The sequence below is a fragment of the Plecotus auritus genome (assembly GCF_963455305.1).
Source record: "Plecotus auritus genome assembly, chromosome: 3".
NCBI classification, from domain to species: Eukaryota; Metazoa; Chordata; class Mammalia; order Chiroptera; family Vespertilionidae; genus Plecotus; species Plecotus auritus.
The window spans coordinates 78827118-78840129 of NC_137772.1; the positions used below are offsets into that span (position 1 = coordinate 78827118).

At 41.6% G+C, this 13012-nt stretch overlaps 1 protein-coding gene across 4 annotated transcripts in view; it reads left to right on the top strand.

Moving 5' to 3' along the window:
* Positions 1-10151: 10151 nt before the first annotated feature.
* The window catches only part of DIAPH3 (diaphanous related formin 3), a gene marked incomplete at its 5' end in the record, with an annotated part of 566313 nt that continues 563452 nt past the window's right edge, over positions 10152-13012 (top strand). For all 4 annotated transcript variants that reach the window (XM_080660806.1, XM_080660807.1, XM_080660808.1 and 1 more), the window contains one exon: positions 10152-10331. In XM_080660806.1, coding sequence (XP_080516932.1) covers positions 10152-10331 — 180 coding nt within the window. The remainder of the gene's footprint in view (positions 10332-13012) is intronic.

Consider the following 13012-nt stretch of genomic DNA (forward strand, 5'->3'; position numbering starts at 1 on the left):
GGTGTGAAATGGAGCAGACTTCTGTGAAGTAAGTGGGCAGGTCTTGTTGCTATTCATTAAGGTGAGCTTACTGGGTAAGAAGTAGATGTGAAGAGAAAATGCCAACCGAGTTCACTTTTGCATGTGCTGAATTTTAGGTGTCTGTGTGATAGCCTCATGTTTTCTTCTTTCTCATTCTAACTGTGAAACTTCTGATGATATCTTTCTCTACATGGATTAATATACTCTTGAAGTCAGTTATCCATTTTTTAACCCAGAAAAAAACCAACAACTTCCCAACATGTGCTAATTTAATTAGTTTAATTTTCAGAAGGGCAACCTTACTTTACTCCTCCTTTTGCAGATTTTTGGATGGCGCTCATTTTTTACCCTATACCACCTTGAGTTGGGTGTAATTTGTCAAAGAAAAGGAAAAATCAGAGAGAACTTTCAGGCTTTCTATCTGGAATACTGAAGGATAGTGGTGGTACTGGCAGATGTGGGCATTGAGATTGGGATTGTGAGAGGTTCGGTTTTGTTAATGTGTAAATTGGGAATATCCACATAGAATTGTGATTTTATAAAATGTCAGATTGGATGGGACTTTCAAGGAGAAGGAAAATTAACACTTATTGAGCATATATTAATGTACCAAGCAGTTTGCTAGAACCCTTTCATGTTACCTCAATTAATCTCGATAATATGTTTTTAAATTATTTCTTCTGTTTTGTAAGTGAAAATAGAGACTCTCAGCGGATGAGTAGCTCAAAGTCACTCAGTCATTTAGTGGGTTATTTAGAGCATTTAGAGATTGGGAGGGAAGCCACTATCACCCTTAGTACCCCATATCAAAAGTATGAAAATTGGTTCTTAGGGGGTAAAAAAATGGTCACTTTTTATGTAAAAAAACTGATAAACATACAGTACTTAAACAAATACTAATATACATTATATCTAAAGTATCAAAATTTCACAGGGGACAATTAGAAAATATGTCTACAAAGACTCATAAGGGGCCATAGTTAAAATAAAATTGAGAAGCACGGATTTAGATTTCATTTAATGAAGTTTTCACTTTTTTGCAGAATTTTTTTTTAATCCTCACCCAAAGATATCTTTTTATTGATTTTTGAGAGAGAGAGAGAGAGAAAGGGAGAGGAAGAGAGAGAAACATCAATGTGTGAGAGAAAAACAATCAGGGGTGGGGGGAATCAAACCCATTATCTTTCAGTGTATAGCACAACACTCCAACCAACTGAGACATACTGGCCAAGGGCTGCAGACTTCTTTTTTGAAACCCCATGGAACAATAATATATACAACAGGTAAAAGCAGTGTTGGTTTAAGTGTTGCTAGGGAAAGGGTCTAAAATATCCTATTTTTGATGCTTTTCTCTCATTTTCTGCAGAGATCCTTGAGGTACTGATATGAAAGTTTAGAGCTCTGAGCATCTTTGAATATCTGAGGAACATAAATTAACCTCTTAATTTTGCAGATGAGTAAACCGAGGCAAGTTTATAAGTTTATAAGGCAAGTTTATTATTTGGAAGTCACACACAAAGTGGAACTGAATCAGGATTTATACTTTGAGGTATCCCACAGGGTGAGACATACTATCACATCGGGGGACAGAGAAGAGAAAGATGGTCTGAGCAGAGGAACATTTAGAAAGACGATAGAAAGAAGTGAGAGGAGATGTTCAAGAAGGATAGTCGTCACAAGAAAAAAATTTTTAATGTATGGTGACATGTTAAATATATATGAGTAAACTGAAGCAAGTTTATAAGGTGTAAGCATTAACTCCTCCAGTCATCTTATTATTTGGAATATATACAAATATCAAATCATTATGTTGTACACTTGAAACTAACATATTACACATTGATTATATATCAATAAAAATAAATTTAAAAAAGGACTATAATCAACAGCAGCAAATGGAGAGATTGTTAAGGATTGAGAATGAAGATCTGACAATATAAAATTCTCTTGTGACTTGTGACCACAGTTTCAGGACAGTGTGTAGACAGAGCTTGATTTTATTGGAAATTGTAAATATTTTGGTCATTGTCAGCAAAATGGTAAGAATGCTTACCTTGCTAAATATTGCAACTAATTATACATTACCCTTTCATGTCCAATAAAGACATCAATATGTTAATCACACCAAAATGACAAAATAGGTTTTAGTCTAATGTATTAAGAAGAGTTCAACTAAAGAATTAGAACACAAAGCAACTAATGCACTCAAATAAATGCCTTCAGGAGAGATTTCAGTAAAGACAGGTTTCATAAAATGTCCAAACACAGCAATTCACTTGAAGATAAAAAAAAAGCAAACATAGCCCTCGCAGTTTGGCACAGTGGATAGAGTGTTGGCTCTCAGACTGAAGGGTGCCAGATTTGATTCTGGTCAAGGGCAGGTACTTCAGTTACAGGCTCGATCCCCCGGCAGGTGGTGGGTCTTACATCACATCAATATTTCTCTCTCTATGTCTCTCCCCCTCCCTTTCTCTCTCTAAAAATCAATGGAAAAATATCCTCGAGTGAGGATTAAAAAAAAAAAAAAAAAGCAAACATATATGGTGATAAGAAAGAGACATAGATGAAAGAAAAAGAAAATTTGAAATTCTCTATTGGGCACCACAGAATTCTTCTAGCTTATTTACACGTATTTTTAGCTTTGAGTGACATAGTTACTATTTGCTATTATCAGACAAATTATTATCCAAGTGACTCAGCAAATTATATTGAGGCATTAGTAATTGTGCTTTAAAATGAAGGAATTAAACTGTAATCTCCTAACAGTCTTAATAATTACTCAATTCCTTTTTGCTATTTATTTCAAATATTGGGAATGTACTCTGGTAGTGACATATAACGCTTTTGGCTTAACCCTAGTTAAGTGTCTCACACTAATAGAAATATTCCTGTTCTCTTTTAAATGGCTCTATCATCTATGAACATGGGCAGATTAATTTTCTAATCAAAACATCCTGGGAAACTATTAAGCATGACATTAAACTGTGTTATACTAATTACATTCCCTATGAAGAATTTCTATGTGGGCTTATAGTATAAGACCCTGGAGAAAAAACAGAGCACAAATTGCTTAAATATATTTTAGGAAGAATCACATATCCACATAATAATTTTGGTTTTAATTTTGCTTTAAATCATCTCTGTTGTCCACAATGACTCATTATGGTGGCAAGATCTTCTTGACCCCGTTAACCAGATTTTTAAAAAACAGTGTTAAAGGTTGTGAGCGTGTGTAATATGGCAAAGGGGTATGTATACTTAACTCTATTGGGAACATTTGTCTAAAATTAATATTTGCTTCTTACTAGGATACTACTATCATTTAAAAAAAAAGAAAGAAAGAACCGAATACAAGCAATTGTTATATATTAAGGGGGAAAATCACTTAGCAGGGGTCAGAAAACATTTTTCTGTAAAAGACCAGATAGCAGGTATTTTATGCTTTGATGGCCATATGTTGCAACTACAACTCTACAATTGTGGAGCAAAAGCAGCTATGGACAATATATAAAAGAATAGGCATAACTACAGGCCAATAACATTTTATTTACAAAAAATAGATGGCAAAACAGAACCACAATGTAATACCACTTCACACCTATTAACATGGCTAGATTAAAAAAGTCAGGCAAAAGTAATTGTTGGTGAGGATGTGGTGAAACTGGAACCTCAAGACCTGCTGGAGGGAATGTAAAATGGCGCAGCCACTTTGGAAAAGTCTGGTAGTTCCTCAAACACAGAGTTACCATATGTCCCAGCAATCCCTCTCCTATGCATATATACAAGAGAAATGAATGCTGATGTCCACACAAAGACTCGTACATGAATATTTATAATAGTCATTATTTATAATGGTCAAAAGGTAGAAACAACCCAATTGTCCATCGACTAATGAATAGATAAACAAAATGTACTATCTCTATATATAAAAGTAATATGCAAAGTGCCCCTTGGGAGTTTGACCAATCAGGAGTTTGATCGCTCGCTATGATGTGTGCTGACCACCAGGGGGTGGCGTGGAACGAAGGAAGGCCCCGGCCAGCAGCTGGCAGCCGCTAGGGACCCTACCCATGCACGAATTTTGTGCACTGGGCCTCTAGTATCCATATAATACAATGAAATATGACTCAGCCCTTTGGGAATATTTGGGGTGACATCTAGGGTAAGAGTCGTTATTACCTGTACAGTGTGGTTACCTGAGACACCTTGGGTAAAGGTCAGGTATGTTGCTACACATCCTAAAATGCACAAGACAGCCTCCTACCCAACCCCCAACAAAGAATTATCTAGGTCCAAATGTTAATGCCAAGGTTGACAAACCCTAGTGTAGACACATACATTATAGAACTATACTAGGGATCATTCTGTGCATATAATTTGCTCCCCCCCCCCAAATCTAACATTATATTATAAAACAGCAGAAACTTTAACCAAGACAGACACTTATGTGGAGTGTGTGGAAGGAGCCATGCCTCAAATCTGGTAGGGCAAGCAACACTATTATTTCTTGTCATGGAGGGTTTGGACTGAGAGTACAAAGCCAAATAATAATTCTAACCACCTTTTTTTTTTGTCATTAAGTACATAATGCTATAGAATTTGTGTGCTGTACCCTGCTGCAGTTTGGTGGTAAAACAATGGTGAAAGTGGTAATGTTAAAGCAATTAGGTTTGAATTAGGTTTGTAATTACATGGTTCTTGTGTTAGCCCACTGACCACTTGGAAAGCATGCGTGACAAAGAACTGCTTTTATAGTTTAACCTGAAACTTAAAGAGGGAAATGAAGTGGATTTCCTTGTTTCTACTTCTTGCCTCTGTATTACTTTAAGGGAGAGAAGAGAAATGCATGTGATAAGAGAGATAAAAGCAATTGGAAAGACAGGGTGGAGGGGAGGAAATAGATTTTATTATTCAGATTAAAAAAATTTTTAAAACTTAATGTCATCCTAAAAGGAAATTATTTCATGTTTTCCTTACATGAATTTGATAGCTCACTGTGGTCTCAATGCCATTACTGAGCTATCAACAATTTACACTAAGATTTTTCTGAAGGAATAAGAGGAGTACGGGAGCTCTCTCTAAAGTTCCTATATCTCTTGTTAATTTGTATATTTTGTTAAAAACTCGATATGAAACATTTCCAATAAACAGAAAATAATAAAGACACAAATGTACCCATCGAGACTAAATACGTGTTAACATTTTGTTAGAATCTTCAAATCTTTCCCTTTTAATACATAAAACATTTTTAGATACTTTAGCTGTAAAGGTTTAGCTTTAATGCCTTGCTCTTTCTTTTTTTCCTCTCTGGAAGTAGATGAGGTTGTTGTGTATATTCCCCTTTTGTTTTTGTAGTGTTATTACACACACACACACACACACACACACACACAATTACATTTATATATATACTATGTATAAATGTATCTGTGATTTTTCTCTTTATTTTTGAGATTTACCCACACGGGGGCTGATTTATTTATTTTAAATGCAGGATAGGATTCTACTGTATAATGTACCTCCATGTATTTTATTCTTTCCCTGACTGCAAGATGGTTAAAGAGTTTACCCTTTTTTGCTATTACAAAGTGTTCAAGACATATCTTTGTATGGGTGTCTTTGGGCTTCTCCAGGGAGAAATCTAGAGATGGAATTGCTGTGTCATAGGAACATGCACTTTCGCCTTTACTAGGTATTACCAAGTTGCTGTCCAAAGCGGTGGTACTAGTTTTGCACTCTCACCATCTATGTAGGAATCCCTACATATCCTATCTAATAAAAGAGTAATATGCAGATTGACCATCACCCCAACACACAAGATGGCTGCCCCCATGTGGTCAAAGATCCTGCCCCCATGTGGACACAAGATGGCCAGCAGGGGAGGGCAGTTGGGAGGGACCAGGCCTGCAAGGGAGGGCAGTTGTGGGCGATCAAGCCTACAGGGGAGGGCAGTTAGGGGTGACTAGGCTGGCAGAGGAGGGAAGTTGGGGGTGACCAGGCCTGCAGGGAAAGGCAGTTGGGAGGGACCCAGGCCTGCAGAGGAAGGCAGTTAGGGGTGACCAAGCCTGCAGAGGAGGGCAGTTAGCGGCAAACAGGCTGGCAGGGGAGCAGTTAGGCATCAATCAGGCTGGCAGGGGAGTGGTTAGGGGATGATCAGGTTGGCAGGCAGAAGTGGTTAGGGGCAATGAGGAAGGCAGGCAGGCGAGCAGTTGGGAGCCAGCAGTCCTGGATTGTGAGAGGGATGTCCGACTGCCCGTTTAGGCCCGATCCCGGTGGGCAGTCGGACATCCCTCGAGGGGTCCCAGATTGGAGAGGGTGCAGCCTGGGCTGAGGAACACACACCCCTGTGCACGAATTTTGTGCACCAGGCCTCTAGTATCTAATAAAAGGGTAATATGCAAATTGACCATCACTCCAACACACAAGATGGCTGCCCCCATGTAGTCAAAGATGGCTGCCCCCATGTGGACACAAAATGGCTGCCACTAGATGGCCTGCAGGGGAAGGCAGTTGGGAGGGACCAGGCCTGCAAGGGAGGGCAGTTGGGGGTGATCAAGCCTGCAGGGGAGGGCAGTTAGGGGTGACCAGGCCGGCAGAGGAGGGAAGTTGGGGGTGACCGGGCCTGCAGGGAAGGGCAGTTGGGGGCGACCCAGGCCTGCAGGAGAGGGCAGTTAGGGGTGACCAGGCCTGCAGAGGAGGGCAGTTAGGGGCAAACAGGCTGGCAGGGGAGCAGTTAGGCATCAATCAGGCCTGCAGGGGAGTGGTTAGGGGTGATCAGGCTGGCAGGCAGAAGCGGTTAGGGGCAATCAGGAAGGCAGGCAGGCGAGCAGTTGGGAGCCAGCAGTCCTGGATTGTGAGAGGGATCCCAAATTGGAGAGGGTGCAGGCTGGGCTGAGGGACACACACCCCTTTGCATGAATTTCGTGCACCAGGCCTCTAGTCCAGCCGTGGGCAAACTACGGCCCGCGGGCCGGATCCGGCCAGTTCGGCTGTTCTATCCGGCCCGCGGAGCTGAAAGAGCGGAGGGTTCTCTTGCTCTCCCCTCCGCTCCTTTACTTTGAATTTATATTAGTTCACACAAACACTCCATCCATGCTTTTGTTCCGGCCCTCCGGTCCAGTTTAAGAACCCATTGTGGCCCTCGAGTCAAAAAGTTTGCCCACCCCTGCTCTAGTCCCTATATATTGGCCAAAAGTTGGTAACATGGGACTTCATAATATTTGCCAATCTGATGAAGATAAAAAGGTATCTCAGAAGACTTTTTTATGTTTTAAAAATTAATTGGGAATGATCTATCTCTTCCCTCAACTTTTCAAAACCTCCTTGTAGAGTCATAACGAGTGAACTTTCACAAGGATTGCATTAATAATTGTCTGATATTCTGACTACACAGACATCATAAAGGAAAGAACTTTTCTTGATTCCAAGCTTCCCAAGGCCTGCCTTTTGTCTTATTCAACTTTGTCCCAGCCCTATGTGCTGAGCCTGGCACAAGTGGCATTTCTAAAGTTGTTGACTCATTGGGGTATATCATCTCCTTGTTGAGGCAGCAGAATGAGGAGCATGCTCCAGTGAAGTTTAAATAATAAACACATATAAAAAGTACTTTAAAATGTAAAACGTTGACAAAGGTATTATTTTCACAGGTGCACTGCTGCTGCAAAGAATTTCTATAAGAAAAATTTTAGCAAGCTCTATGTAAATCTTGAAAGTTAATTATAATAGCTCCTGCTTATTTATATTTAGTACCTTCTGCATGCAAAGAACATGAGAAATAAAAGAGCAGTCCTCGACACCAGGGAATTAGTTTGACACCTAGAGCTAAAAGCCTCAGTGCTTTTAGAAGCTGGCCTGACACTCACAGCTAGGCCATGTTGTTCTCCTCATGGACATGACGAAACTTACAGAACACCAACACCAGATAACGTCATTCTGACCGTGTGAAGTGAGACAGAACAAGACTACTAACTTTGTCTAAGCACAGACAATAACAAGGTCAATGTGAAAATCACAAAATACCAAACACCCCCTTTCCCTGATATGTGAATGACTGCTACTGCTTTGTCAGTTACAGCTTTAGCCTCATTCTTTAGCCTGTCATCCTTCTAGATAAGATTTAAGATACCCAATCATTGAATTGTCCCCATACCTGACAGTGCAGGAATCCAGAGTAACCCTCCCCACTCTGTTTCTGAGGGGTTTTCCAAAATCACTTAACTAAAGTTGCAATCATTCAAGTCCTTTCTGGTACCTTCTTACTGAGAAAGCCCATGTTCCCCCATAGTGCATGCTCTCATTCCCTGTGAGCAAATAAACTGCACTTGTCAACTATGGGTGTTCCTCCTTGTGGTCTCTGGTGGGAGGGGCTTTCACAGACACCTCTAAGAACTTACATGTGCTATCTCATTTAAACCTGACAATACCTCTGTTTGTTAGGCATTATTATTATTACTAGAGGCCTGATGCACGAAATTCTTGCAAGAGTAGGCCTTCAGTCTCCTGGCTGCCGGCACAGGCTTCTCTGTGGCACCCGGGACCGGGCTTCCCTCCAGCCGCCAGCAGGCACCCAGGACCCAAGCTTCCCTTTGCAGCCCTGGCTTTGTCTGGAAGGTCGTCCGGAAGCACATCCGGTCTAATTAGCATATTACACTTTTGTTATTATAGATTATACTCCTTTTTTCAGATGGAATGGCAAAGAAAGTTTAACATCATCTCCAACATTACATATCTAGTAAATGACAGGAAAAAATTTTGCATCTGGGTTGAAAGTCATTAAGACATTAGGAACTCTACTGGATTTTCTCCTAAAGATTAGGTTCACTTTGAGGACAAAGACTACCATAGAAAGTCTGGTACAATAAAAACAAATAAACATCAAAAACAAAACTAAAACCCAAAAACTATAGTGTCAAGATTTAGTTGGAACTAAGTCCTGTTTTCTGAACCTCTGTGCTAATATCCCCAGAGTTGCTAGGGTTGTTTCCTGAACCCAAATCAGTACTGTGTGTTTACCTGGATCTTGGCTCACATCACCTCTAGGTAGTCAAGAGATGGATAACTTAAGGAGTTAAAAGTAAAGGATGACTTGTAACAGGATAAAGCACACTGTTGAGTGGAAAAAGTGCTTTAGCCTTGTAATTTGACGTTGGGTATACACAACAAATTCTTTTGCATCGTTTTAGCTCAAGGCCTTCATTATACCTGCTTGCTCCTGCTTGGAATGCCTTTTGTCTAATTGCCCCACCACTCTTTTCTGCCTAAAGTCTATGCATTCTTCCTTTCACCTTTCCAGATCTGCTCCTTGATTTAATATCTTTCGCCTTAGTTCTCAATGAACTTTTAAAACTGCTATATAACATTTTCATTATTTTTTTGTAAGGGCTGGGAACCACATTAGATTGTCATGTCAGCTCCACAGGGAGTGACCTAGCACTTTCTGATTTTTCGTGGCCCCCTCTGCCACCCCAGTGGGCTCCAAGCACCTAGGCTCTCAGCAGTCGCTCAGTAATTATGTGGAGGAAGCAAATTTTTTTTTTCTTAGCGTTTGGGGTGCTGTCGTTCTCTCTCCCCTAGCACCCCTTCAAGCAGAGACCCTTGAACTACTTTACCAGTGACCTTCACACAGACCTGCAAAAAAGGTTAGCAGATGACTTCACGTTCCAGAGCCGTACAAGTGGCGGGGCGGAGCGGGTCTCGCCCGCCTTCCGGGTTAGAGGGACCCGGTCCTCCAAATTCCAAACAAACCAGACACGTGACAGCGGGCAGGATCTCGGCGCTCCCAACCCGACCCGCCCCAAGCCGGACCTGTGCGCCAGAACCCGCAGAAAGGGTTGAGTGGTCAAAGGAGCGGACCGCACAGCCAATCGTATTTCTTTGTGCCCGGAAGGGGCGGATCCTGGGCGGGTCAGTGACCTCGCGGCGCGGGATTGGTGGGTTCCCGCGAGGTCCGCAGTGGCGGGAGTTTTCGGATGTGTTGGCGGCGGCGGCGGCCCCAGCAGAAGCAGTTGGGCTCATCCTGCCTGCAGACCTGGGCGTTGGAACCCGGAGGGCAGTCGCGCAGGGTCCTTAAGCTCCTCTCTAGTGACCTGCTGAGCGGCCGCCTTCTGTCCTTCCCCGGAGCTGCGAGGAAGATGGATCGGCACCGGCCACGGCTGCACCACCCGCCGCAGGGCTCCGCTGCCGGGGCCCCCTACCCCTCCTCCGCCTCGCTCCGCGGCTGCCGGGACAGCAGGGTGCAGCGCAGGAAGGGCCCTCAGCACCCTCCGCCGCCCCGCGGCCCCGAGGTGCCTGGAGAGAAACGCCCCAAGTTCGTAAGTTTCACGTGGGGCTGGGGTGGGGCGGCTCCTGCGGGGCTGACAGTACCCGGCCGTTTCTCTGTAGCGGGTGGGTGTACAGGGCCTGGGGGGCTAAGTTTTATTCTGGGTTTCCAGCGTTGCCAGTCTTTTTTACGGCGACACGGTTCAATTCTGTCTGAATCCTCGACATACACTGATTATTGTGTTGCCCCAAATTTCTTAAGGCCGTTCATAGATTTATGTATTGACGTCACGGAAGTGGACATTACATTTTTTAAGTTGAACTTCTCCCCACACCCCTAGCATCTGAGGGTATGAGACATATCAAAGTGAACTTTAGGTATTTTTCTCTGCTTAATATTTTAATCCAAGGAAAACATTTTAAGCTAGATATAATTTTCGAAGTCGAAAGAGCTTCGTTATAAAACTTGGGCGGGGCCATGCGGTCATCGCTAAAGAATGTTTAGATTGGAAAGAAGTCCAAGTTTTTGAAACTCGCTATTCAGATTGCTGCCTTTATTCACTCTAACACCCAAGGGGAGTGTCATGATTAGTGCCTTGTAAATCTTTTTGTTGATATCAACTAGTGGAAGAATAGGCAGTGATGACAGTTCAGTGTGTGTTTCTGTGTAAATAAGTAACTTAGAGAATTGATAGATTTGGGTTGAGACCAACAGGATTGAAAACTTAATACTGACCCCTCCATTTTACTTAAGGGTATGGAAAAACATTTGTTTTATTCATAGGTGAAATTATCAGTACAGAATGTGCCTTCTGTGAACAAATAAATCGTTAGGATACACAGATTAACGGATTAAAGATTTGTGGAAGAGGAGTGACTTGCTAAGTATAACAGTTAAAAGTGATAATTGAGTCAAACTGGGAGCAGAGCTCCGAGATGTATCAGAATACTAGAAATGAGAGACTACATGGATTAATTATGCTAAATTAATCATCAAGATACCCAGAGGAATGGTGGGATTTTGCAGGAGGATCAAATGTGTTGTTGCTATTTGACAGAGTTGAGGAATAAATAGGATAGGGTTCAATAGCAATGAAACATTCTACCCAATATGAGAAGAATCCAATGGGGCAACGGCTATTCTTTCTTTTATAGTTTACTCTCTTGGTTAAAACGTCATTCCTATTTGTCTCTGACTCCTGTGCTCCAGAATACACAAGGTGTAAGGTTCTGTGACTCTCTGAGCAAGGATGTGATGAAAACAAAACCTAAATTAATGTCAGGTGATTTGGGTCCTAGTAGTCTGCTGTTTTTCATTTCTTAGATGTGTGGAAAAGGGCTTTTGTGAAGATGAACACAAAACAGTATATTTAAGCTCTAAAACTAATAAACATCTAAAATAGTGTGTTTTTAGATAGGAGTCTTATTTGAATAATGACTTCATAATTAATTTAGAAGTAATTTAGACCCTTTATAATCTCTGAAACTAATTTAGATTCTTTAAAAAAATATTTTTTTATTGACTTCAGAGAGGGAGAAAGAGCAAGAAACATCACTGATGAGAATCATTGATTAGCTGCCTCCTGCGTACCCCCTACTGGGGATCGAGCCCTAAAGTTGGGCTTGTGCCGTGACCTGGAATCGAACGGTGACCTCCTGGCCATGATGCTTAACCACTGAGTCACACCGGTCAGACTAATTTAGATTCTTGCTTACATGGTAATGTAACCAGAACCAAGGTTCAACTGTCTGCCCCCTGAAACTAAACTCATGAGACAGGTGCTAGTGAGAAAGGAAAAAAGTTTTATTCAAGTGTCAGTCACCTGAGGAGATGCGGAACTCTTGTTATAAAGCTCATCTCCACATCTTAGTGCAGGCAGAGGTTTTTATAAGAAGGGAGAGGGAAAGCAGAACAAAGAAATCAAGGGGAGGGAGTTGAAAGGTTCTCTGCATGCAGGCCAACACAATCCATTCCGATAAGGATCTCCAAGCTGGTCAAGTAATGGTTTGGTGTGCGTCATCCTGGTTCTACATCATCCTACTTCTATGGTTGAAGGTCAGCAAATCTCCGGAATGTTGGGCTCTGTACCTTCTGAAGTTAGTTTTTAGGTTTCTTATACAAACATGCCATTTATCTACAAGCTACATAGTAGAGTTAGCATTTACAGAAACAATGTCAAATAAATGGTGGGATGGGTTACAGTTCCCACTGCTACAGTTATTTCTTTAGATATATTTTCCATTTCACTAATTTTGTTGTCAGCTATGTCTAATGTGTAGATTGTTCTATTTGAGTTAATCAATTATTTTTTATTTCTATAAGTTTCATTTACTTCTTTTTCATATCTGCCTGGTCATTCTTCATATTTCTGTTTCTTATTTCTTTAGGCCTTTCTTACTTAGCTCTTCCTTATTTGACAGTCCTGGTATGCGCAATCTTTGGACTGTCTACATTGACTTGAACTCAGTGGTGGCTTGCTCTCTCCCCTGTGCTTGTTGATCTTTGTAAATTCATTGCTTCATTTTAACATATTTTCCAGGAGGCCTAATTGGGGATGCTTCTCTCTGGAGATTATTTAAGTCTTTTTCAACCAGGAGCCTGGGAGTGCGACTGATTTGGGACCACCTCCCTATTGAACTAGGACTCTGAGAGGGCCTGGAGTTTTGGGGATGGAAGGTGATCTTTGGAGATCATCCTTCCTGGTGAGATCTCAGCAATACCTCAAAAAGTTAT